The sequence below is a fragment of the Melanostigma gelatinosum genome, assembly GCF_949748355.1.
Source record: "Melanostigma gelatinosum genome assembly, chromosome: 6".
NCBI lineage: Eukaryota > Metazoa > Chordata > Actinopteri > Perciformes > Zoarcidae > Melanostigma > Melanostigma gelatinosum.
Genome location: NC_136639.1, coordinates 12,958,246 through 12,984,157, shown reverse-complemented (window position 1 = coordinate 12,984,157; position 25,912 = coordinate 12,958,246). Strand labels below are relative to the sequence as shown.

Genomic DNA, 25,912 nt, shown 5'->3' with positions numbered 1-25,912 from the left:
GACCGTGTGTGAGAGAGAGAGAATGAGAGAGAGAGAGCGAGAATGAGAGAGAGAGAGAATGAGAGAGAGAGAGAATGAGAGAGAGAGAATGGGAGAGAAAAAGACAGAAATGCATTTGTATTCATGCAAATCCATTTGTTTTCTAGCTAAGGTATAATGTGGAAATTGAAAACGGAGAAATACAATGTGACAAGGACTCAACGGTGCATGGACACTCCACACACAGGCCAGTATGTGCATGTGCAGACACAAAAAACATAAATGTACAGTACACGGGATACATAAACACCTGCGTCTCGCACAAACAAGAATTCAAATAGAGTCTCGCTGCCTTTTTATGAGCATAATATGCCTTTGATGCAGTAATTCTTAAAATAAAGACGTGGAGAGGTGCACACAAATACATCACAGGGAGAGATTCTTTCAAATTTCAACAGTAGTGTGTAATAATACCGTGTCTGTCAAAATATACAAAATACATAAAAAATGTGGCCGTCCCGACATATTAAAATCATCCAGTGTACCATGTTCTGATTTGTACGATCAAGTATCAAATAAAGATATAAATACCATTTAAAATACAAACATCTGATGCACCGTTCATTCCTTTAGGTGTGTTTACATAATACAACTTAATGTAGTGATTGTGTCTGCAGTACAGGATTATCAAGCAGGTTCATTTGAGGAAATAGTTCATCTGGGCTGTCAGGAAGCTTTGAAAGAAAAAATAAACCCCTCCTGAAGGGAGGGACGGTTTCAAAGGCCGATCGAGTTATATCACAGCTTGCTAAAAATACGCTGTCACGCAGCATGTGTTTGGTATAAAGCAGGTAATGATAATTTTAGTCCGTTTGCAGCTATAAAGTAGAGTTTGAACCCAATTAACCCACAGTGGTGCCATCAATAAAAACAAGGATTAGTTTCATTATGCTGTTATCACGCACTGTGACTAAAACAACCCTTCCTTTAATTAAGGGTAAGTAGTCCTGATATTAAACGGGCACCGGTGCTAAAATTCTTAAAGACCGGAGTATTGATAAGCTTCGGCGTTATTGGTTCTTTTATTGGTACTTTTAAACGTTTTGGTGTAATTTATTAGCACACTGCAGCATCTCTTCTGCTCCCTCAGCTGAGTTTCTTCAACTACACACAAACACAATAAAACACATGCAAGCACACACACATGGAGTGAAGTCAGCAAACAGCAGATCGGTTCAAAGTAAACCAGTTGACTGGAAGATGACTCAAAGTTTACTCGAGTAATCCCAACTACAATCGTCATCGTACGTGTTAAACCTTTGTGAGTAAAAAGCCAATAGTTTATCACTACATCTGCTCAACAAGCATAAACATGTAAATAAACACAAGACCTATTGTACATTATACATATACCTCAACTCTGTCCGCAGTCTCATCCTCCACCTCTGTTTTACACAACCACAGTGCACGAGCTTGGTTAATAGTGAATTGTTACAAACAAGCTATATCATCAGCTGTCTGTATGTAGTGTAACTGTTTTCCACAAATCTTAAAATTCCTGAAAGATTTTCTGCTTTCTGAGACAAAGCGGCCGCGTTTCTTTACTATCGGTACCTGCAGGCAGTAAATCACATCAGCAGACGGACGAGGACAGAGGACATGAGGAACGACCGGTACTGAAGTCTGTGTTTCTCCTTCTTTATGAACGTCACTCATTATTGTGACGTCGGGGATATTATTTATTCAGTTGAGGCTATATGATTAGTTGTGTGTGTGCGGCTCATCTCGCATTCAGCTGCAGCAAACTGCATACTTTCTTGGGCAACCAGTTGTGGCTTCATGCGTAAGGACCTTCTTTTAACTGTTTTATACTGCCATTGACTGCCTGCTAACTCCTCACTCACTACTCCTAACGGGCACCCCGGCCAGCAGGGGCCGCTAGCGATAATAACACAGCTGAGGGCACAGTGGGGTGGAAACAGTTTGCACCTTGTTAATGTTTTGGACGGTGTGTTTGGCTTACAGCTAATGGAACTACCAGTGCACTGCTGTACTGGTGAGTTTACCTTTCTGTTTTGGCCCGATTGTATGAAGTGTATCATACATCAACTTCAAGCCCATTGCTTCTTGAATAATGCTAAATTCCACTCACGTGTGTTGATCTTCTGCAAGGAGATTTGTTTCTCAAGCTGACGTCGCAGTTTGACCTCAGCGCCGTACTTTCCCGTGGTGCCATTGTCTGCCAGGATGAAGTGGGAGTGGAGACTGTTTAGAACCGTCAACTTGCTCATGGGGTTGGACATGGTCTGGTATGGACGCACCACCTGTCCGGGAAATTTAACAGTTACACAAACATCTGGGAAGGGGTATGCGACAACTTGACAGAGGAAAATGTTTGGTTTACTGATAACAAAGGCATGTTTTCTTAGCATCATTTATGTTACCCAAGTATAGACAGAAAGTCAGATGGGAAAAAAGAATGAGTTTTAACTAAAGAAGCAGATTTTAATGGCACGCCTATGTTACAAACTAAGCCACAGTTTTAAAGGCATACGCATCTACCAAGCAGAGAGACACGAACAAAGAGACGGTACTGGTTGAACAATGGGAAACATTGGATTTGCCCTTTCGGGGCTTGACCCATTCTTAGGACTAAAAGTCAGAATGTTTTTAAAATCACACATCAACATTTAAGGAGAGAGATTTTGTCAGGCTGATGAAAGATGTGTTTGGTCCTTAACAAATAATAAAAAAATAAATAAGAGACCAATGTATTTTCAATAGCTACTGCACATTTATTTTACTGTTACACTAAAAACTGGATGACCATTTATACAACATTGGAGCTTGGATTTGGTCAAGTGGAGAAAACCTGGACAATCTGAGGCAAACTCATCTGGTCATTAGGCGTACACTTGAGTCCAATCAAGCATGGAAAAAGAGCTTCAGTACTTAATTATCTCATTTCAGCTACCGACATTAATCTGCTCTGCTTGTCTTGTTCAGTAGAATATTCTGATTTTTTTTTTTAAACTATAACATAATATTGATTCCAGATATTTCAATGAGTCAGCATGTGTTCTGCAGTGTTCCGCCAGCTGTGTCCAACTCACTTTGAAGGAGTGTTTATCACAGATTGGATTGGCTTACTCAGCATCTCAGTTAATAAACCGTGAACTGCAATTCACAGGCTGTGGCAACTGTGGGTTGCACGCAATGTTTTTTCACATCACGCAAACCAGCATGCAACCACCCGCTCTGAAACTGTTCCATATTGTTCCGTTTAGATATTCTTAGAGACTTACATCTTTGCCAACGAGATCATCTTGATTTTCTACGATGCCCCACGGAGCAATGCCAATGGTGCAGATCTTCCCCCTTGACTTGGAGGCGTGGTCTTTCAATGCATCACCGACATGCCGTATGACTCCTGTGTGTGTGTGCAGAAATGTTTAAGAGTGTTCGTGAGAAGGACGGAGACACAGATAACAAAATCAGTTTTTGTCACTATCAATACACAGTGTAAACATAGATAATGTCACAATCTGCTGTTAAAAGATAAACAAGGTCTATGAGGTGCAGGGTGAGGGCAGCAGGGGTTGGTGCGGAAGCCAATTTGAATATACTCGCACACACACAAACACACAAATACACACAAATGCACACACACACAGCTTCAAACACAGACGGGTCGTAGCCTCAGGCCTCTAGTTGTTGTCCTGAGGGAAGCATCAGTCAGACCTGGAGGCCATCTTGTACCATCTCTGCTGCTGACATTCATTCTTTCTCTACCTCCATTATTCAGGCCATCCTCTCCCTCTTTCTTGCCTTTGAACCCATTGTGTCACTAAATCTTACTTTTTATTTATTTCTTTATTCAAGTGTGAGCCCTCTACTGCATCCGACGGTGTATCATTTATTTCCATCTGTCTCATCTTGCCTCCCATCTTTGTTCTTATTTAAAGCCTGCTATATTTAATTTAGGCAACTAAAAATGCTTTTCCTTTTGTAAACATGGGAACAATACATGAACAATACAAACAGTGAACAAACAAAGTGACACAGCATTGAAAAGAAGTCCAAAGGTAAAACTAAGAAACAAATATCTGGTCCATTCCATTCTCAGTAGTATAAAAACATATACATTTTTCCAACACGGTCGTTCATTTTAATTTCCATGTATCGTTATCATTGATACCATTCAAGATATTCCCCCCCCCCCCCCCCTCCAGTGTATCAAACACTGTTACCCAATCATCGTGTTGCTGTCAGACGATGACCCTGTTTCTGTCTAGACTTTACAATTCCAACCCTTCACCTAATATGCTCACGATCCAGTCCACTGAGCTCCTCATACAGTTAATCCTGCCCCAGGCCAATTTCATCCAGCTACTCATTACCTCTGAACAGAGATATCCTGAGGCAAAAGAGTCTGAAGGTGATCTTCTCCACAACCTTGTTTCTTCAATACTCTTAACAGGGGAAATACTGTTTCTCTAAATGGAATACTCCTCATTTAAAAGTACATATTCATGCACTCAAAAAAACGATTCAAGCCCTTCTTAAAGGTGACACATTTAAATCGTGTTTGATTAATTTAAATATATCAAGTTAAAAAATGAACACATTTATATTTAATGGGTCTAACATAAAATGCATGAATACTTTCATTTATTAGATTTATTTAGGTTGGATGGTGTGTATCAACTCAAAATAAATGTGTTTGGTTGGGGGACTACCCCTTGCGCCTGTACCAGATCACGTGCTCTCAGTGTCTTTCCCCCCTTTCCGACTGCAGCAAGATTCAAACCGACCGTCCATTCTTTGGTAAGTAACTTTATATATTTTGTTGTAGTAGTTTAGACTGTACCTCGCTGTCAATGAAGGCTTCCATTCTGTAATAATGACCACAATGTGTGGAACAGACGTGATAACTTAGCCACACGACTGTTCCGTTTTTAATAAGATCGAAGGCAACACAGGCTAGCTAGCAAGCTAGGTAGCCAACGTGGTTTGCATTATAGAGCAGACCAGAGATCAGGGTACTGTCATTAATACGGCTTGGACGCAGCGCCGAAGGCTTCCTTATGAACTGTGTGCACTAAAAAACAGTAGGAGAGCAGTTAAACGAGCAGACTACGGTCTCCCCCTCTCCAGCGCCATAATGTCGGCAGGCAGAGCAGGCCGCAGAAGGCCACTCTCTCTAGTAGTGGGCGTTCAGTTGTAGTGGGTTTAGCCACGTTTTCGTCACTGAAAAATGTTTAATATGAATAAATCATGAGCTCATAAAACCGCTGAATTCCTCTCACTCGCGCGGGCACCTGATGCATGAACACACGGAAGTCAGCGGCGTTTTAGCGCAGCAGCCATAGAAATAGAACGAGCGTAGAACGGACATTCCCATTCAAACCGATGTAACTGGATCAGAGCAGCGGCAGTTTGTACGTGTACCGTCGTCATTGTGAAGAACTGATCGATGTAGCGGGCTAACGTTTCTGTTATACTACGGTCAATGCGCAGTGTTGAGCACTATTTTCTTTTGAACGAGTAAAACGACCAAGACAAACATCGATGTCCGTTCTACTCATTGTATTTCTATGACCTTACACTGTGTGAACGCAGGCAGGAGTGCGAATGAGTTTTCAAGGCAAACAGTTTGATATTTTATTAAAATGACTGTCTTAATCTTATTTAACACGCTTGCATGATTTGATTGCTGTTGTATGTAGCTTTAGTGTTGCTGTAAAAGGTGAATTGCTAGTCTATTCTAAATGGTAACATTATATATGTGAGTGCTCTAAAGCACTTTTGACTTGACTTTGTTTTATGTGAACTTTGGATTATTCCAGCCTTTCCCTCCACTAATATATTTATCTCATCTTTTGCAGTTTGATCAGCATTACCAAGCTTCTTGAGGCAACCTCCTAATGATAGCACGTAATAGGTTATATGCTCGATGCAAGCTGATCTCTCATTGTTATTTGTTCAGTTTGATATGTACTAATTATCTTTATTCTCTTTAGGACTCTGCATGTGGCAGTGTAAAGAATGCAGTTTGGAACTAGCTAGCAGGTATTTCTTGTTGCATGGGCATTGTAGGGGCAGTTATCGCTATACATGTCCATACATTGCCCATGTACATTTAATACATGGAGTAAGCTTCTAAATCACACATGCTGAACTGCACATTCAACCAGAGATTGTGGAGCAGAGGCCCCTTCCCTGTTCCAGCAAAGTTAAGTAAGTAAATGTGTGTTTCTATGTGTTTACCATTTTGATGATTAATGGCTTCACAATCGCAATTTGAATCTAATAATCCCACATAATGTGATAGTAATTATAATAAACAAGTAACAAACAGCTGTATTTTGTTTGTTATTCAGGTCAATGCAGAGTTCCTGCTGATCACCACCAAACAATTTCAATCAAAGTTCATGTCACAGCTGGACCTCTTCTCAGACTCCCTGATACAGGGCTGAAAGAGCAAAGGAGGTGTGAAGGACAAAAGGTCAAGGATGTCCTGACCATCAATGATTTGGTTAGTACATATGTATACAATATTAGTTTCACTGTATTGGGGTGGTTATTGTAATATTTTCTTGTCCATATCTGCTTTTTTAAAAACATTTGATGAATAGTAAATGGCCTGCTTTTATTCTGCTTTTATCCAGAACCTTCAGTGTGATGACATCAACACCAAAAGGGAAGGGCATCTGAGAAGCCTGTCATCTACCTCAATGAAGATCCAGACTCTTTATCAATCTGGTAAGTTTATCGCAATATGTTTCCCATGTAGCGTCAAAGTGTTACCCACATATATATATATATATATATATATATATATATATATATATATATATATATACACACATGTTTGTGGATTAATCACAAGTTTAAACACAAGTTTTCTGTGTTTGTGTTGTTGTCAGGCTTCCGCCGCTGAGGATGCAGTGAGGGACATCGCATTCACTGTCATAAGGATTTACATGATCCAAAGAGATTGGGAGCCAGAGGACGTGGGACTTGATCAACTGCATTAAAGTCCTGAACAACGTAGACAGTGTCATCATGGCGTTCATCATGATTTGGGCTAATTTGTGCCCTTAATCTAAGCTTTCCAGACAACTTCAAGTACATCTTTGAGCTTCTCCAGAAGGTCATAATGAATTTGGATGGGCACAAGCTGAATTCTAAGATACAGGAGCTGAAAATCAAGATGTTTGCACAAGAGGTGAACACCAAGTGACAAAGCCAAAGAACCTTGTCAGATCTTTTGGATGTTTTCTACTTTCATCTTCCGCCCAGTCAACGACAATCCATGACCTCATGGATGTTTTCCTGGTTCTGACATTTTGAAAAAATTGACTAAGCTGCACAGAGGCAAGCCAGAGACTGTAAATTACGGAACTTTTACATGTCACTGCAAGCTTGGTTAAGTGTTTACCCGCAGAAAGTTTTGCCCAATTCACCTCCACATCCCAACTCGAGTGTGATTACGCTTGAACGTCAACTTGCACGTCCATTTTCCTCGTTGTCTGATTGAATGACTCTCTACTCGAGTTGAAATGGACCCTAACACAGTTCAATACGCTGTAACTTCCATTGACTATGAGTATCCTTGTTATTTATAATCTATAAGTTTTAGTTTGTGGATGTTTTGTGATTTTACTGTTGTAGCCCAAAAGTGGTCCAAGTTGCCTGTTTCTGCACATGATAACACATCATCGGCTATTCTTCAGTGTAAAGGAGTCCTTTTGTACTACCATCTGTACTGGTAGGAAAGAAAACAGCTGTATTGCTCTTGACAAACCAAAGTAGTGGGAATTTAGCACTTGCAATAGTGGTTGTACATATCGATTGCAGGAAGTTTTGTGCTTTTTGGAAATGATAGTTTATGGTGAGTGACTACACTGCAGTGCAATGATATTCCCTGTTTGGAGAGCAGTGCATAGCCTCCACCCTCATGGCGTCTTTGTTTGTGGTGCCAAGGGATTTGGGATAGCTTGGTATTTATTTGTCACCAGTTGTGGAGCTGTTACAAGACTACTGTTTTAATATTTAAAAACGATGAAAGATGCACTGTATAGATCCTTTTGGAATTTTTTTGCTATCCTTTTCTGATCAGTGTTTTTGTAAAAAAAACAAATTATATTTAAAAAATGAAATGCAGGCTCTAGAATCATGGATGGTCAGATTTGTACCATATTTAATGTATTTAAGCATTTTCAATAAAAAACACTTGAACTAGGTTTTGTCTCGTGTCTTAATTGGGGGTCAAATAAAAAAAAGTTTTTTACCTGATTAATTCATTTCCAATGAATTGTACTATATTGAGTTGGACTAACACAAATCAATTTCATTTCATGAATGGTATTTTTTTATTTAGGTTGTATTTGATAAAATTGAGTCGGACTAACTCAATTTAATTATATTGCATGGATGTTTTTAGTTTAAGGTAGGTTTAACTATATTTCCTCGGTGGAAAACCTGCCCACAATTTAATTGAGTTCATCCAATGAATTATTTTTTTGAGTGTGATAGGCTCTTTTTGTTCAGTCACTTTTTGTTTCATTGGCTTTAATCAATAAAATAAGCAGTCTAGGCTCCCTGAGAGCTATTCTTCCCCTGTCTGCTCCAACTATAAGTGTCTGTAAGTATAAGTGAGTGCTCTTAATATACTTAAAATAACCCCGTGGCAGTGATCCAGTGGTTCGACATCTTAACAGCCCTGAGGGTTTTCACAAATGGATATTTAATAGTTGATATTGTAATACACTCATCATACTCCTTCTAGCACAAGTGCGTAGTCGCTTATTTAGAAGTGAGGCTGCAGATTGCTGATAAAATATCTTAATAAAATATTTTTTTAAGGGCACAGAAATATTTGCACAAACATGCAAACAAATGCAGCACATTTCTTTCACTGTCGTACAGGTTGTTCTCAAGACAAGCTGCGTGTACGTCCTGTACTTCACCTGTGTTCACTCCGCCGGTGAAGATCCAGGCTCCTGTTGTCATGGCAGCCTTAATGAGCCCTTTCCCAAAGACCTGTTTGAGTTTGGGCTGCAATTCAAAGTTCTGCAGGCCCCCGTGGACTGAGATGAGCAGCTTGGGCAGATCCAGCTGCCACTCCTTGGTCATCAGGTGTAGCAGCAGGTCAGGCTTGGTGTCATAAGACACTCGCACGTACTGAAAACAGTGAGAGCACATGTGTGTGAGTGAAGGACAGCGTAGCGCACCGGCATCACCCTGAGTCTGTATGTGCCTTAGACACAAACAGCAACACACGCAGACACATACACTACATGTTTAAAAAAAGCATGCAATGTGAAACGAATCTGTGAAGGCAAAAATTATGAAATGGAAAAATATCACATGAATCAGCAGACCAGCCTGAGTGTGTGGCTTTCATTTTTGAGGCTTTTTGAGAGTTGAACAGATGTTTGCTGTGATTGGAGAACCACATGCATTATGGAGCATCTGCTTATCTATCTAGTCCACCGTCAGACACCCAACCTGACATGTGTCTGGATAAATTATTTAACACTGGGAATAAATCAGACATAATTCAGCAGCCGCATTCATCTGAATCCCCTGAAAGCTCTCGCGTGTGTGATGTGATTCGGTCACTACGGTTAGCATCGATGATGTAAGTATGAATAACATGCATAATCAGACTAAAGTGCTTTTGGAACGGATCAATTCATCAGGAACAATTTTAACTGCCGCAGTCTTAGACGCAATAATTACATTATAATTATATGTAATTACTTAATAATTACACTCATTAGATTGATTTTGTTCTGTCATGATATGATGCATTTTATTGCACATGTGTGATGCCTTTAAGTTTGACTGTTACAGTGTAAGAGAAGCTTGATCAAAATGCTACACAGAGACTCAAGAGGAGTCTTAATTACAAGTATTTTCATTTGCATTTGCACTGTGTATGAAATGTTTTAATTGCCGGAAAACCTTGCCAATCACAAATATATTCAACCATTTTCTCAACGCTGGTATAACTGTGCCATCCAGACCAAGAGCTGCAGTCATCTCAGTCAGCCAAGCGTCTGAGACTTATCTTCTCTAAACCTGTGGGCTGTCAAACTACATCAGTTTACTGCAGCTGAGGAACATTTTACAATCATACTGTTACAGAATACTCAGCGAGGACCACTCGGCCTACTCTATCTTTGATCACTGATACATTTCACTCAAATCGCACCGCAACATTAACAAAAGGGAGCACTTCCATCTGAGGTCAAAACCTCAGAAACGTACAGAGAAAACTGGGTGTTTGGATGTGTATTTTTGTGTAAAACTGTCGGGCTGTTCTGTTCTCGTTTGCCTTGGGACAAAATGCAAAACACAGTAGATTTGTTATGAGAGTCACCATGGCTTTGTTGGAGTGTCCTCCTCCCTGGAACTCAATGGTGCCGAATGCATCAGTGGGGCTGAGCTGTGTGTGTTTGCAGATCGACCACTTCTCCGACAGGCTGTCATTCTTAGCCAAACGCTCTGCCTTATCATTCTGACTCGTTGATATGCCCGGGGGCAAGCCCACATGCTGACCTATCAGACGACCACAACAGCACCTGAGAGGAGAAAGTAAAAGTGCATGTGAGGCTACGTTCAAATTACAAGCTAGTGTGGCAAAATACAATATAATTAATCTCATGTCACACAGATTCAACTTTGAGATTTTGCAGATTGGAAACTGAAATATATATTTTTTCCAATCATGTGGCTAAGAAATGAACACAAACAGAAACAAACGCATACACTACATGTTATAAAAGTATTAAATTACTTTTATTTAGTACTTTAGTATTTTTTTATTTTAGTTATCCTTAATCGGTTACATGTCTGATCACATGTTTCCACGTTATACTTCACTGCGCAGACCTGCAGAAGAAGAACCTCTCTCCCGCAAAACGATATGGCGGTACATCATTGGCTATCAGACACTCATTATGTTTATTACCCGGCAGAAAATACTTTTTCTATATTAGTTCTGCTGAGGAATTGGCCGTCATGTGTCCCTCAGTCTAACTGTGATTCAATCAATTTCCAGTTACAAAAAACGTCTTAACGATGTCGGTAATTGCAGATGAGCATTATTTGTAAAACATGTTTATTTACTTTACATGGAGCTCAAATTAACACAGAATTATGTTCAATTATGTTCGCTGAATGAGTCTGTTTATGAGGCGTAATGAATCATAAACTATCTTTTAGACGGAGTAGATGTTTAGCGAACAGTTGCCTCGTCATCAGTCATTTAAAATGTAAATCTGACTTGTCAAACTGACTTTTCACAGTTTCACTCAGTTCATCTGATGAATTCAATTTCTCTGTCAAACAGTAACTTCGCACATCTTACGTTAGTTTATTTAACTTAGTTCACAGAAGAGCTGTCAAAGTTAAATATCAGCCAAAATGAAAAGTCTGCTTTAAGAGTCATACAAAGTCATGAACCCAAATCTGTCAATTTGAGAAATATGTTAACAGAGTCTGGCTCCAATAACTCTGATGTGTATTTTTGGATCAATGGGCAGTCCCCAACCCCCCCATGTGTGTGATATTAATTGGCTGCATGTGAGGCGTTTCAGGGCAGAGATCCGTTCACACTAATATCAGATATGAGTCACTTCAAACATTACTGTGAACAGTTTAGGCAGAAAGATCAGATCTGGGGGGAGTGAGCAGTAAGACCTATCATGTGAACGTAACGTAGGATTGGTATAAAAACATAATCCTTAATAATCTTGAGAAGGCAGAGCCCGAAGAGAAGCGACTGTCGTGTCGAGAGAGAGAGAGAGAGAGAGAGAGAGAGAGAGAGAGAGAGAGAGAGAGAGAGAGAGAGAGAGAGAGGTTGTGTGTGACAGTGAGATGGTGAGAAAAAGCTTGAGAGCTGCCATAGTCGTGTGCTTAACAGTAAGAGGTGGGCAGAGACGAAGTGACAGCTTGTCATCTGACTTTCATCTCCTGATTGGGAGAGGAGGAGAAAGATCTGAAGGCCCCTGCAATCTTTTATTGGCTCGGTCTCTTTTTGTTTTCTGCTCCCTGATGTTCTCCTCTCCTTCTCCCTTTCAGCAACTAGAGGAGTTAGCAGAATGACAGTTATATTAATTGTAGTATTCCTACCCGAGTACATGCTTATTCAGATGTACTGAATGCAGCTTTCATATTATCTATTTTAACCTTAAGAGGATGGAGTGGGAGCCCTGGGAGGAAAGGAAGTCAGGAGGCTTTGATCGTCACTTCACGTTACCGTCATTTCTTACCAAAGGTACTTTGCCTCCCTCTGCCTAATGCGTCAACATGTGTTTATGACTAAAAAGAGAAAAGTTGATTTGATCTTGAGGAACATCTCTTTCCCCTCCTTCTGGCTTCCACACGCTTTCCTCAAGTTATGTTAATTCTGTTTATCTAACAGACTATTTCCTGTGTGTGTGTCTGTGTGTGTGTGTGTGTGTGTGTGTGTGTGTGTGTGTGTGTGTGTGTGTGTGTGTGTGTGTGTGTGTGTGTGTCTGACCCAGTTTCTGTATAGACCTGGTACATGACAACCCAGAGATCAGACCAGGAAGCAGAGTTGCAGTCTTACACACTCCTCTGAGCTTCCATTAGAGCAGTTACTCACGCAAAACCACATAGAGACTGTGTCTGCCCCACGGCCACTTAAATGAATTAAATCAAAAATAAACGATTGAGGAGTTAAACAAAATAACTTAATCCAAAGCGATGCAGAGAAATTAGTTCATGCATTTGTTACCTCTAGACTAGATTACTGCAATTCCTTATTTTCAGGCTGCTCTAATAAGTCTCTCAAATCTCTCCAGCTGATCCAGAATGCTGCAGCTCGTGTAAGAACTAAGAGGAGAGATCATATTACTCCTGTATTAGCTTCTCTGCACTGGCTCCCTGTAAAATCTAGAATAGAATTTAAAATCCTTTTACTGACCTACAAAGCCCGAATTGGTCAGGCTCCATCATATCTTAAAGAGCTTATAGTACCATACTGCCCTACTAGAGAGCTGCCATCCAGTGATTCAGGGTTACTTGTGGTTCCTAGAGTCTTAAAAAGTAGGACGGGAGCCAGAGCCTTCAGTTATCAAGCTCCTCTTCTGTGGAACCAGCTTCCCGTTTCAGTCCGGGAGGCACACACACTCACCACATTTAAGAGTAGGCTCAAGACTTTCCTCTTTGACAGTGCTTATAGTTAGGGCTGGCTCTGGCTTGCCTTGGACCGGCCCATGGACAAACTGGTATAAGCAAAAACTACAGGGGGACTTCCTACACTGAGCACCTCTCTCCTCCTCTTCTTCACCTCCGTCTGTATGCATTGATGTCCCATTAATGCTCATTACTAACTTTACTTCTTCCCCGGAGTATTTGTGCTTTCTCGCCTCACAGGATGACCGCAGTTTTATCTGGACACTGGTTCTTCAACCAGCCATGGCCCTGCTGACACCTACTACGATCTTCATTGTTAACATTATTAATCCTATTACCGACACCATTAATGCACAGTACTGATTTTGTCTCTTCCCCGGAGTCCTTGTGCTTCCTCTCCTCACAGGTTTCCATGGAGCATGGTTTCATCTGGACCCTGGTCCTTCCTCCTACCATGGCCCTGCTGACTCCAACTGCTAATATCACTTTTATTATTACTCACATTACTATTTCATACTACCGATACCATTAATGCACATTATTGACCTGCTTCTTCACCAGAGTCTCTGTGCTTTCTCGCCTCACAGGTTCCTGTGTATCCGGGTTTACCTGGACCAGGTGTTGCCTCCTGTCGTGGTTGTGTCATACATTGAATGTGCTGTAATTACATTGAATGTGTTGTAATTCACTATCCTGTTCTACACATGACATCATTGCACTTCTGTCCATCCTGGGAGAGGGATCCCTCCTCTATTGCTCTCCCACAGGTTTCTTCCTCTTTCCTCCCCGTTAAAGGGGTTTTTGGGGAGTTTTTCCTGTTCTGATGTGAGGGTCCCGGGACAAGAGGATGTCAAATGTGTACATATTGTTAAGCCCTCTGAGGCAAATTTGTAATTTGTGATTTTGGGCGATACAACAATAAATTGAATTGAATTGAATTGAATTTTTTTTAAATGTACACTACTTATTCATTTGATATGCTATAGTTGAATCTACCGCAGTGTAGGGGATACATAGCTGTCAAACTAATTCCTCTGAAATGTAATTCAGTAAAAGTACAAAGTTTTGCATGAAATCTAAATACTTAAGTTCCTAAATATTGCACTGACTGTAAGTACAGTACTTGTAACAAAGTCACTTTCCACTGCTGCCTTTTGTGTGCTGAAAATAGACAGAGATAAATAATGACTGAAATGAGAACATCTAACTGTGATGCAAATAGAGGCCAGTGTGATATTACTCTGAGGCATGTTTTAAAAGGTCAGTGGTGAAACAGGGCTCCTAATCTGTGAGGTCACATTGGCTAACTCACTCATTAAGGTATTTTATAGCAAATAAAGAAGCAGCTTAATCCTAAATACATACCGGTATACTTCTTTCAGCTAAAAAATACTTTCTTTATCCTTTGCTTCTTCCACAATTCAAAACAAAAACAACGATCTGGAACTAAGAACAATGTAATTCATATTTTTTCCATTTCCTTCACATACATTATTACTTACCTATGGGGGTCTTTGGCGCTCACTATGATATGAACACATTCTCTCTTGCTGAATACTCTTTCTATCCACGATTTCTGTGCCTGCAGAGATGAAGACAGAAGAAATCAGTGAGTCTTTGACAAATACTGGAGCTGTGACCTGAGCCTGCAGGAGTGGCATCAGATAGACAGAAATAAATCATGAGCAGGCTTGTATTTGACTCAGGAGTTCATCTGTAAAAGAAAGTGTTTTTTGTTTTTGTTCATCCTTCTGTCATGGTCTGAGGTTTGTTATAGAAAGACACATACACAAACACACACACTCAGCAGAGGCACAGTCCCTCACGTATAATTCAAACGCTGAAGACACACTGACAGAAATGTTGTATGTTATTCAGTGACTCCAGCTCAAACTGGATGCGATAAAGAGCTGGGAAGGAGAAAGCGGATTTTAAATGCAGTCAGGCAGTAAATGATGTCAGAGTTCCAGTCCTTAGTTACTTTTATGTGCAGCCGTCTGAGTGTATGTGTGTATATATGAGCAAAATGTGTGCATGTGTTTCTAAACTGTCTGCACACATTTTGGTTCTTACATTCTATAGTACTGAGACTTTCAAGGAATAATGCAGCTCGGTGAATGGTGTATTTGTGAAACCGTGACGCTCTGCAGTCGCAGCTGCTGCAGGTCTGAGTGACAGAGAGCCAATTACGGTATCCTGCATCAGACACGACAACAAAGACTCAGAGCGAGCCTGAGCTGTACCACAGGATTTAACATTAATACACATCTGCATAGGTGTCTCCACAGATACATGCATGAACACTTGTTACATATCAACAGGGATCAATATTTGCCAAGAGGCAATATGTTGCATGTACCCTTCTTAGAGCCAATAAGAAAGGAAACTATCCAGAGCTTTATGATAAATGTCTGCTTGTTGTATTTAAAGGGGCACTACACTACAAATGGCAGGAGACTTGGTAGCCTAAGTGTCCCTTCTTTGGTTTGTTTGATATATTTTAGTTGCTTGCTCAGACTTGTCCTTTATTGGGCAGTTAAAAAGAGCAGTACACTAAAGGGTAGGAATGGGCATGGGTTTTTAGCTTAAAAGAAAAAAAAGTACTGTGCAGCAAAGTCAGTTTTAAAATGTCAGCTACTGTACCTTTAAGAAACGATTTCTTTAGGTTTGACAAGAGGAAATACATCAACTACAGTTATTTCTACAAACCATTTGAAGATCACACATAGTGAAGGTACTGGTACAATAACGTGAACGGCCAGAAAAGACCCCATACTAAATGAGAAAGCAAACGAAAAGACAGCACACTGACTATTATTAGATTTGCTTCGATAGGAAACCACCAAAATCCTGGAGAACACAAACTCTAACATGTTAATTTGGGCAAAATAAAAACGGATTAATCAAAAACACAGTTTGCTTGTGTCATTCATACTGAAATCATTGCTTATAAGCGTAAAAAACACAGGAGGTATTCTAAATTCGGAATGGATGGTGGATGGAGCTGTGACATTTCATCTCCTTACTGCCAATAGACCCAGACTGGAACAGACTTGGTGCAACTTGATCCATCAGTCATCACGCCTAAATCAAATGGTATGTGTCCCTCCATAACAGTTGTTTTCTCACTCTGTATTACGTGCCTTTTCCTGTTGTTGTATGTTCATTACCTGTGGAAATAAATGTAAGTTTAAGCTGTGTGTTACATAAAGTATGATGTACATTTTCTGTTTCTGTGATTAGGAGAACGTCACTCTCTGCCATTTACAACTTTCTGGTCAGCGCTTTGTGGTTCAAAGGTAACACTTCCTGGGACGACACCACCATTCCAGGAAGTGGACTATGTCTGTGTCAGATTTTGTACAGACGGAGCACCACACAAGGGTCCAGAATAGGACCAAATGTTACAACGGGACGGTCACAGAACACAACAGACATGGAGACAAAAGGACAAAGCTTTTTTTTTTTTTTGCTTTTGATTATGGGAGAGCTGCCCCGGCTCTTTTCCCAGCCAACAGAGCTGAGAGCTGCTTGTACTAGGCTTTCCTCACCGCCACGGCTACAACAACACACGCCGCATCCGCCTGACTGGCCCTGTCACACCACGGCACGCCAAAACCCACCGCAACTGGCCACAAACAGGCTCGGCCTACACACAGGCCCACTTACCCTAACACCAGACTTCCCACGATTAACCATTACTCTGGGGGGCTGCTTTTAGAGCTCACCCTGGCCACTATGACTCAGCGGGCCACAGAAACGCCCCCAGCCCGATTCTTTCCCCGACATGCTAGAACTGTGTATTCATCCGCCAGCTCAACCTGGGACAAAACTAGATCCGCTCAATGGCAGCAACTGCAGTTTTTTAGCATTGACAGGGCTAAACGTCACGAAACACAAAAAGTATTTTATGTTCTCTAATCGAACCCTTAAAAGAGGGATCACAGTAGTTTCACCCAAGAAAAAATATGTACTTCACTTTACAATCAATCATTTGTGCTGCTTCAATTCTGCTTTTCCTTCTTTTCTGTATATATGGTGTGCACATGTTTTCACTCACTCTCACTCTCACTCTTCCTCTCACGCTCTCTAGTGCTGCTTATGAGATTTGTCATGGTATGAGATGGCACATGGCCTGCACCCCATTGTGTAATTAAGATTCATCACTGGGACACACACACACACACACACCAGCCGTGGGTTCGTGTGAGTGTATAAAGAGAGACTGTGGAGCAAGTGAGCAGCATCTGACAGCCTGTTTGGGGTCTTGACTCCATAACAATCAAATTCATCCACCTCCTCCTTGTCCTCTCTTCCCCCTTCTTTACTGTTGTATCTCCTCCTTCGTAATGGCACTGGCAGGGAGCTGAATTGGGAACCATATCCAATCACCAGCCCAATCCCTTTACACTCTCCTATTTCCTCTCCCCTTTTTTCACTTTTCCTTTTTACAAATATGATTGACTCAGCTTTTATGAAGACATATAGCTTGTATCGCTTTTATATGAGAATGTTTTTTAAAATATTAAAATATCAGTTTTCTTGACAATAATTTATTCAAAACTGATTTAACATTTAACAATGGCGATACACTGTACTTACTGTCGAGATACCCAGATAATCTCCATTTCATGTTCCGGTACATCTATTCCAAAAAGGGATGAAATCTAAATCATCACCTTTCCTCTTGTGCTTTATCTTCCCCTCTCTGTACAACTCTTCAAGTGCATTACATTGCATTTTGTTTTATTGCCATCTCAGTGATATAAGAGACACAACTGCTTCCCTTTTTACAGTGCATTTTGATTTCCTCGTCGTCACACATCAAGAATGATATTCTAACTCAGATTATCAAATCTTTTAACAATCAATGTCAGCAGACAGTGAACACGTTCAAGATAAATTGGGATGGTCCAGGACGAGGACACTTTTTTGGGTGATTTAAATGTATCTTTTTGTAATACTTACATCAAAAAAAGTTATGACAAATTTGAAATTGAAAAACAAACAACCTTCCATTTGTGGTACAATTAGATGGTATTGCATTTTTGCTGTACTTTCAATCGTTCATCTTAAAATAAAGAGATGAAATAAGACAAACATAAAGACCAGAGATAGTTATGTTAGAAAATAGACATTTTCTCAGATGCAGCACTCACATACATACATGTGTCGGAGTGTACTACCACTGACACTAACACTCTGAATAAACTCCTTTATCTTAAACACAAAACACTGCATGACGTAAAAAGTAGTAACAAATAAAAAGTGGTAAAAACTGATTGATTTCCACAAATGGAGAAATATTGAGTAAAATTAAAATAGAAAAATAAACAACTACCAAAAATCTGCCGTGGTGAAAAATCTTGAAGTCGTTAAAAGGTTTATCAAACCAAAACTGTGACACAAGTCTGGTTTTCATGACTCACCTGTATTATGTGATGGGCTGCATTGTTGTGGCATTCCCTTCAAAAGCATGATTAAATGTAGTGTTAGCGGCTTCAAATTGAGATCACTGAACGAAACTGATCAGCGCTACCTTGATCAGGCCACCTCTCAGTCAACTGGCAACTGGTCGTCTCTGGGACTATTAGCACTGCTGGTATGTGTGTGCTAGAGTGTGTGCGTGTGCACGAGAGTGTGCGTGTTCATGGTGCTGAATGTACACAGCAAGAGAGCCCTGAAACACCAGCAAATACGGTAGTCTTTGCCTATGTCTGTGCGTACGAGCTAAGAAATGAATTTAAAAAAGATCTCATATCATGACACTGCTGGTTACTATCTTTAGGTAGTGTAACAATAACGTCTGTCCCCTCCACAACACGGAAAGGTCGTTAGTCTCTTCTAGAAACAATGTGCCAAGAGAATTACCCGCCGTGCTCCACTTTTCACAAGCACCTCACCTGATTTAGATTCAAATTAAAGGTGGACTGTCAGGCTCTGAGTTGGACTGTGGCTGTGTGTGTGGGTGTGGGTGTGTGTGTGTGTGTGTGTGTGTGTGTTTGGGAGCGAGAGAGAGCTTCATCTCCTTCAGCCACATTTCTGTCAGAGATCAAGACCAAATAGGGAGTCTGAATGGCAAGAGAGCCTATTAGGTGGAGCGATGTGTCATTCATGCCTGCTCACCGTCCTTATTTTGTCCTCCATGACACACACACACACACACACAAACTCGTGAATGTGAGTTTTTGCTGTTGCATTTGCAGTTTTCCTGCTGTTTTTTTTTACAGCACAAGGGCACTTTCCTATCTGTTTTCATCAAAGGGATTAACGGACCTGTTCATAATACAGACCAGGTTTAATTAGCTGGAGCAGCGGGGGACACTGGCACATAAGACTGTAATCTGAACTAAATGAAGTCTAGCAATACAAAAGCTGGAAAACCACAGAAATTTAAGAGAATGTACTTTCCAAAAAATGTAATCCTTTTTAATTTAAAACACACATACACCAACAACAAAATGTGAATGACAGCGAATGCCCCAGATTCGGTGTGAATGAAAGCAAATTTATTAAAAGTAATGAAAGACTCAGAGTGCTTAAGGAGTGCACCTGAGTCAAGGCAGTCCAGATGCTACAAGGCACCAGAGCCAGGTGTGTGTGTGTGTGTGTGTGTGTGCACACATTATAAACTACACACAGACAAACAAACACACACACACAAATAAACGCATACATATGAGCAAGCAGTGAGGATGGTAAGGTCCTACATTTCTACTTACTTAAATACATCTCTGATCTGCTGCTACCTTATGAACCATCCCGACCCCTCAGGTCGTCTGGGACCGGTCTACTTTCTGTTCCCAGAGTCAGAACTAAACATGGAGAAGCAGCGTTCAGTTTTTCTGCTCCACATATCTGGAACAAAGTCCCAGAAAGCTGCAGGTCTGCTGAGACCCTCAGCTCATTTAAATCAAGATTGAAGACTTTTCTGTTTGCTGCTGCCTTTAATTGAACCACATTCAATTTATATATTAATAAATTTCCTGCATTTCTGCATTTTACTACTGTATTTTATTTGTTGTTGTTTTGTTGTTTTTTAATGTTTTAATGCAATGAATGTTCTTAATTGTTTTTAAATCTCCTTTTCTTCTGCCTTATGTTTTGATGCTTTTAATGGTTTTATGTGAAGCACTTTGAATTACCTTGTTGTTGAAATGTGCTATACAAATAAACTTGCCTTGCCTTACTTATTCCCTAGAGTGTTGCCTGGGAGGTGCACACAAAAATGCACACTAACAGACTTTGTTGCACTTGTGGTGAAATACATATATATTTTAGAGGAAACATACAAGCAGGAGGACACCTTTGTTTTGTTGATTTTACACTATAGTTGCCCTATAAAACACCCTCTTCTATGTCTGCTAAAACTCTACTATCATGTTAATAGTCTCAGCAATTTCAGTTCATGGAAGCAGATTATGGTAACAGCACAACGTCAGCAAATAAAATGTCTTTTTTAGCCATTCAGAAAGTGTGGACAGTACTGCTGCAAGCCTTTATTTGTCTTGCTAATGATAGCAAGCATTTCTAACAATATGTTGATGGCCAAAGCAGATCAGATCAATCTCTTGTGACCAACTGAATCTACTGTTTATTTAGAACCACTCTGCAACATATCTGTTATGTCTACAAAAGTGCAATCAGACGCATCAGAGTGGAAGGATATTGTTTAACACATGGCCTGCCAATGCATAAACACTGGTAGAAGAAAGTTTCTGCTGCCACATGCAAGCAAACAACATGCACTGAAATGCAGCTTCCTTATGATATTTATATATAGTGAAGTACTTTTTTGCCAGAGAAGTAAAAACTTAAAAACGTAACCTCCAAAGCAGGCTTTACAGTAACAATGGAGCCCTACTGTATGCGACCAATTTACATAAACTACAATCAACGCTCCCACTGCTCTACTAAAAAATCGACTTGGTCCGTATCGCAGGTTACCCAGCATCCTTTGTGCAACGAATCAGTTGCTTCCCAAACGCAATGGGAGTGGATTGTATTGCCAGTCTGGTCGTGTACAGTGGGGTTACAACGTTAAAGTTTGCACCAAGAAAGAAACATCTGCTACTGGTAAGAGACGAGTTAATTGTTATCATAATAGCATTTGGATGAGCGACAGAAAAACACAAAATATTGAGGTACAGGTTTCAGTGTGAAAGCATCTCTTTTCTGGTGCATGCTGAACATTGTACACACAAAGAAGCCGTCTGTCTTGATGTGCGTGTTCTCTCCTTTACAACAGGATTATTAGACATCAGCGGGTTAATTGCTGTGAACTGCTGCAATTTGTAAAATGAGTATGAACTCTGACGCATATTACATTTTGTGTAAGTGATGTTCCTCGACACACATGAGATGAGCATCTCAGCAGAGGTCATTCGGTCTGTCCTCTCCCATCGCCGAGGACGTGATCGTGACACTTTTATGCAATGAAGAAATCCAGATGTAACAGTTTGGGATGTGTGAGCTGGTTAAAATATGGAAATGGCAAACGAAGAAGCAGATGCAGAACTGTTGAACAGAGAACACGTGGTACTCTATCAGTTCAGACTTGAGCAAATCTGATGCCCTACAAATGGCATGACTGACTGGTCAGTCTACAACCCGACAGGCACTCTTGGCCTCAGGTTGGCGAGAGCAGACTTGACCTGAATTGCACTTAAGTTAAAATACATCCAGCACAGTCATTTCACCTTCCATCTCTATTACACTCATCTTCTCTTAATGTCACACTAAGTGCCTTTGTCCATCTCTGTTTATCCCTTCTCTCTTATTTGTCTTTCTCCTTTATCAAGTCCATTTGTAACCCCATAGAACAGCAGCCAGGAGCGAACCATGCGCACCATGTAACCCACGAGATGGGCAATATTATGAACAATGACCTTCACAAGGTAGCCATCTTGGGTAAGGCTATGCATTGGTAAACAACGCAAGATTGTAACTCAGTGCTTATTCCAGACCTGCAAAGGCCAATGCCCGCACCATGTAGTTACTGCTTGCAATAAGGATGAGGTCATTGCCTTTAAATGCAATCTTGTCAAGGAGAAGAACCACTTATGCAAGTGAAATAGCACTCACTGACTTGAACACACGCAAACAGTGAGTTTATCTTCCTGGAGGATAGCTGGCAAGCCTGAGTATTGGCCACACACACACATTCATGCTCTCTCTCTGTCTGTGTATCTCTCTCTGTCTGTCTCTCTCTCTCTCTGTCTGTGTCTCTGTCTCTCTCTCTCTCTGACACACAGATAAACACACAACATTAGGCTTCCACTTGAGAAGGCTATTTTTTACAGCTGTGAAATCTGTGCCGGTCGGGTCAGTTTTACAGACTAACTACTAAACAGATCTTTTCCACTACTCTACTGTGCAAAATTGCAAAATGGCCAACACACAAAATAACCCGGTGCCGAATGAGGGTTCTCGTTGGGTGTTTCACACTGAAAGCCTCAATCCAAAACAACCTTTTCCTCTTCTCTGGTAGACTGGAGGACAGCAGCAGATTGGTCAACACACAAGACAACCCCTGTGCAGCCCTCACTTCTCTATTCTCCATGAAGTGTAGCATACATTCAAGCTAAGCAGCACTTTTGAAACCAAGTACTAAGAATTTTCATGTTTTTAATAATACCAGTGACAGAAAGATAATTAGGAGTGAAGACTCCTGAGGCAATTGCCCACGATTTCATCATGCTCGCTATGTCGTCCGATTAGAACCACGTAACAACCACATTTTGAATACGGTTAAATTCAAAACATCAATGAGCTCCAAAGATATTCAAGGATAATGTATTCAAATCCTTTCATTTGTTAAGTGCCACTGGGATTCTATTGTTTTAAACACAATACAAAATGCACCGCGTGTAAACTTAAGCTGCTGAATAACAAGCCTGTCAATGTGTTTCTTTACGCACTCGCAGCAGGTATTGTGTCATCCATCTGCCAAAACAATTGTAAACAGAGCATCTCAGCAGATTGGCTCTTCTCTCCTCCGTAGCAGATTTAAGGGACAGTTTACATAAATATTTTAAAAAGATATGCAACAATTTTAGGTTTTAGGTTCATTTTAGACTTGATAACATAAGATGGTATAAATCTGCTCCTCAATTGTAAATAGGCTTTTCAGGTTGGTGAATAATACACTCACTTATGTTTGGGTTTACACAATCTAACTCAATGATTACTAATCATTCTCAGCATCATAGACCAGATCAGCGACTAGTTACATGTGTCTGACCCTTCAACTTAATGGCTTTGTGGAGACCTTCACTGAAATGATCTGGAATGAGATTTCTGTTAATCTGCGTTTGTCTTCGGGGCAGTTTGCACTCAGGTTTAGGAGTGACTTGTATATAATTTATGGATTCGACTACAGCCATATATTGTCCGATGAAATAGAAAGCGTGGAGTAAAATCCTTGAGGTAGCAGTTTTATTTCATTCAGCTCTGTATGTTGTATGCTTGATTTATATGAAGTGTAATTGAAATAGTATATTCCCCTGAAAAAAATAAAAATCAGCCACTTCAACATTTCATCTATTGATGGCTGTCTATGAAATGGACCTAAGTGCACTTCGTCACATGAGTCACGTCCTCGGTAAGTAATTGTAAATCAGAGCCCAATATAAAAAGGATAAATAGAGACTGACATAAATCCTGTGGTGGAGTTATGTGAAAAGGGGGAATAGAAACTGTGAGATGGGGAGAAAAGGAACAGCATGGCTGTGTGTGGGAGTCGAACACTCAAAGAAATTTAAAAAAGACTGCAACATAAAGGCATTTAATGTTGCTTGAATCAGCTGTGTGTTACTGACCTAATTAAGCAGATTGGGCCAGACTTGACCGATCCACAAAAAGTACATTTCTTTGTCAAAGTCATTGTAAAATTCTGAGTTTCAACTCTCAGCTTCACTAAAGTCACTGAAGTCTGTTGGCAGGCCACCACCTGACTTTAGTGCGAGTGCGATCTCCGGCCTCAATTTACCTTATTCAAATCATCCCACTAAGTTCAATGCACTGGGCTGTACAGACATACAATCTGGGGAAATGAGAGCACTGGTATCAGCAACTGTTTTGCTCAGTTACTGAAAGGGAAAACAAGACATTGAAGTGCATCACTGTAAACATGTGATATTCATGCAGATGCTGTTTTGTTCTTCAAGCTAAATGTAAGTATCCCACCGCCTTATAATTCAGCACACAACATCAAATGCAAAATGCACGAAGACAATAAATGTTTAAGTGTTTCTTTTTACAGTGTGCTCGGGCATTTTCTCTTCATATGCGATTACTAGTGTACCAGTGCGCATGTGCGGGTGTGTTCAAAGTTTGAGTGTAATGAGTGAATGCTTGCTTGTTTTAGCTCCCGTCATTTTCAATCCATCTCCTGAGGCTAGAATAAGCAGCTCTCTTTCCCACAGGCCTCCGCTAAGTCTAGCTGAGCATCTGACCATGTGGGCTCTAATCAACACTGGCATGGCCATTCTGTCTGTGACAGAGGGGGGTGAAAAGAAAGACAGAAGAGGGACAGACAGAGAGAAGGGGAGAAAGGGGGAAGAGGTATGTTGTAAGAAAGGCAGAAGAGAGTACAAGGAACAGACAGTGATTCTGAAGTCAAGATGAAGTGGAAACAACTGAAGAGAGAAGAAAAAGAAGAAAAGGGAGAAGAACCTGTCTGTTGTAAATGAAGGACCAATCAGGAACCAGTAATAGAAAAGCAGTGGCTGTACAAAGAGAGACGGAGAGGAAGGGGAAAAATAGACTGACAGCGAGGAGAGATAAGCTGTATCCATTTTGTCTGTGTCAAGATGAGGGCAGAGAAGTGACAAACCTTACATCAGAAGAAACGAGAAGCCAGCAGAGAAAGAGAAGTGATGAAAGAGAGAGTGAGAGGCAACTAGCCACAGTGAATGACAAGGGGAGCGACCAGCCAGTGAACCGCAGTCAGTAATGATCACAGTGTTTTATGTTAACAGTTCTGTTGCTTTGGCTGTTCCACAAAATGAGTTGCTGTTTACCAGACCACTGGCAATATGACTTGAACACTGCATGTTACCACCATTATCATGAAGTGCCACATTCAAGGGCACAACACGAGCTGTTGCACAACTGTGCTGCGTTGTATTGTATGTGTATGTGTGTGTGTGCAGCAGACCAGTGCCAGCGTACTGTAATGAAGTTGCAGGAGCTGAGGTAGTTCGGGCCAAGGGTTGTGAAATTGCCTCTTGTGCTTCCAGTATACTCCAGCTGATAGGGAGTCTGAATGTGTGTGTATATTGAAAAGACAGAAAGAGAAACAAAGGACATTTTGCAGATTCTGGCTGCAGGAATAGGATCTGATACAAAGGCTCATATTTACTGACTTTGACCCCGTCTGTTCTCGCCGTACCAGATCTCACTCAGTCAAGTTCTCGCTCTTTCATCAATTTATGATGAATGTATTTCTCAGGTCAAGTGTACATGGCCAATGATTCATTTTTAATCTCACACAGCGGTCACACAGTGATTCAGATGTGGCTTCATTAGTGTGACTCACGCTCTCGCTGTGAAGTCCAGGGCTCTTCTGGCTGCAGTCAGACAGGTTTTTCTGACATATTGTGAAGCACGGAGGCCTTTTTTCTACTGTGACAGAGTCGTAGAGATCTAATGGTGCATATAGTCTGATGATCAACAGCTCTGATGAAAGAGTTTTAATGTAATTGGAATAAATAAAGGCACTGAAGAGAAAGATGCTCTGTTCTGAATTAAATGG

The 25,912-nt window shown here is 40.7% G+C and overlaps 2 protein-coding genes across 13 annotated transcripts in view; one reads left to right on the top strand and one right to left on the bottom strand.

The window, feature by feature from the left end:
- The window catches only part of trpm3 (transient receptor potential cation channel, subfamily M, member 3), a gene marked incomplete at both ends in the record, with an annotated part of 116,361 nt that overhangs the window by 46,806 nt on the left and 43,643 nt on the right, over positions 1–25,912 (bottom strand). For all 9 annotated transcript variants that reach the window (XM_079270877.1, XM_079270878.1, XM_079270885.1 and 6 more), the window contains 5 exons: positions 2,132–2,303; positions 3,285–3,409; positions 8,955–9,168; positions 10,373–10,574; positions 14,658–14,737. In XM_079270877.1, coding sequence (XP_079127003.1) covers positions 2,132–2,303; positions 3,285–3,409; positions 8,955–9,168; positions 10,373–10,574; positions 14,658–14,737 — 793 coding nt within the window. The remainder of the gene's footprint in view (positions 1–2,131; positions 2,304–3,284; positions 3,410–8,954; positions 9,169–10,372; positions 10,575–14,657; positions 14,738–25,912) is intronic.
- Positions 4,585–8,227, top strand: LOC306779108 (uncharacterized protein). 4 transcript variants are annotated; one of them, XM_079270888.1, is made up of 6 exons: positions 4,585–4,806; positions 5,868–5,916; positions 6,003–6,219; positions 6,363–6,517; positions 6,651–6,744; positions 6,909–8,227. In XM_079270888.1, the coding sequence occupies exons 3-6, from the start codon at positions 6,153–6,155 to the stop codon at positions 6,920–6,922; spliced, it is 330 nt and encodes a 109-aa protein (XP_079127014.1). In that variant the 5' UTR covers positions 4,585–4,806; positions 5,868–5,916; positions 6,003–6,152; the 3' UTR covers positions 6,923–8,227. The 4 variants fall into 4 exon arrangements, with proteins under 4 accessions (XP_079127014.1, XP_079127012.1, XP_079127013.1 ...); XM_079270886.1 differs by having other exon boundaries at positions 5,868–5,923; XM_079270887.1 differs by lacking the exon at positions 5,868–5,916.

Bases quoted from the DNA above. Each gene is read 5' to 3' on its own strand.
- LOC306779108 (XM_079270887.1), top strand. From the start codon at position 6,153: ATGCTGAACTGCACATTCAACCAGAGATTGTGGAGCAGAGGCCCCTTC. The intron at 6,220-6,362 runs GTAAGTAAATGT...TTTGTTATTCAG, and splicing joins CCCTGTTCCAGCAAAGTTAA to GTCAATGCAGAGTTCCTGCT. The intron at 6,518-6,650 runs GTTAGTACATAT...GCTTTTATCCAG, and splicing joins TCCTGACCATCAATGATTTG to AACCTTCAGTGTGATGACAT.